At 31.4% G+C, this 1092-nt stretch overlaps 1 protein-coding gene across 1 annotated transcript in view; it reads right to left on the reverse strand.

Annotated features, from left to right (window-relative positions):
- The window catches only part of LOC117180596 (zinc finger CCCH-type with G patch domain-containing protein-like), a 15210-nt gene extending 15051 nt beyond the window's left edge, over window positions 1–159 (reverse strand). The window contains exon 1 of the mRNA XM_033373089.1: window positions 145–159. Within this exon, the coding sequence (XP_033228980.1) occupies window positions 145–159 (15 nt within the window). The remainder of the gene's footprint in view (window positions 1–144) is intronic.
- Window positions 160–1092: the final 933 nt, after the last annotated feature.

Below are 1092 nucleotides of genomic sequence, written 5' to 3' on the forward strand. Positions count from 1 at the left end.
TATTTATTATTTAATTTAAATAATACTTATTTCCTTTAAAATTTAGTTTTTATCAATTATAGTATAAAATAATGCTACTGTAACAAGTTACTTTTATCGTTAAGTAACGTAAATGTAACTAGTTATTCAAAAAAAGTAACTTACCCAACACTGGCTCATAATATATAAGGGTAGGCCTGTCTGAGCTATTGGAGTTTCTTGTTTAAATAGTCCAATTTTATTAATATTTAACTTGTAATGTAACTGATAACTGGGCTTGATGTTAAATGAAAACCTAATTATTATAATTGCATTATTTAAATTAAATAAAAACTCCCACGGGACTGAAAGATGTGGCCTTATATACTTTAAAACTTTCCTCAAAATTTCAGTACAATATTTACATTTATGGAGTTATACAGCCGCCGTATACGATGCAATGTATTTGGCCACATGGCAGATCTGCCGTGATTTGGAAGAACACCGTTAACTGCATTTTGGATAAGTCCCCTGAACTGCCTACCGTTAACTGCATTCAGATGACTTATCCGATTTGCAATTAACGGTGTTCTTCCAAATCACGACAGAGATATAATCTAAATGTCTTACAAAAAATGAAGTATTGGAATATTATTATTGGGGGAAAAGAAGTATTAATCCCAAACATTTTTCCAATAATAATAATAATAATAATTCCAATATTTTCGTACAACGTTATTTCTTTCAGACATTTTTCTAATACTTTGTTTCAATGTATTCACTTCGAAGATAAAAAAAGTGTCCATATTGGCATAAATGTATAGAAAAATACATAAAATAACAAATAATATACAGTGTAACCCCGAAACAGAATTCCCCGATTCAGGCGTGGAGTAAACTTCCGATTAGGGCCCACCTACAAAATCCTTTAAAAAGCGTATACCTATGTATTCTGATGCGTCGATTACGAATATGACACTGAAAATTCCCGCAAATTTTATTTCCAAGATGAAACCAAAAAAAAACCATAAAACCATATGATGCGGCTTAGATTATTTCTAAGAACAATCACATCAGTGCCCTACCGCCCCCACGAGATCTTAGAAAGGAATAGGGTGCACCTAAATTATCTAC

Source organism: Belonocnema kinseyi, chromosome 9 (genome assembly GCF_010883055.1).
Source record: "Belonocnema kinseyi isolate 2016_QV_RU_SX_M_011 chromosome 9, B_treatae_v1, whole genome shotgun sequence".
Lineage (NCBI taxonomy): Eukaryota > Metazoa > Arthropoda > Insecta > Hymenoptera > Cynipidae > Belonocnema > Belonocnema kinseyi.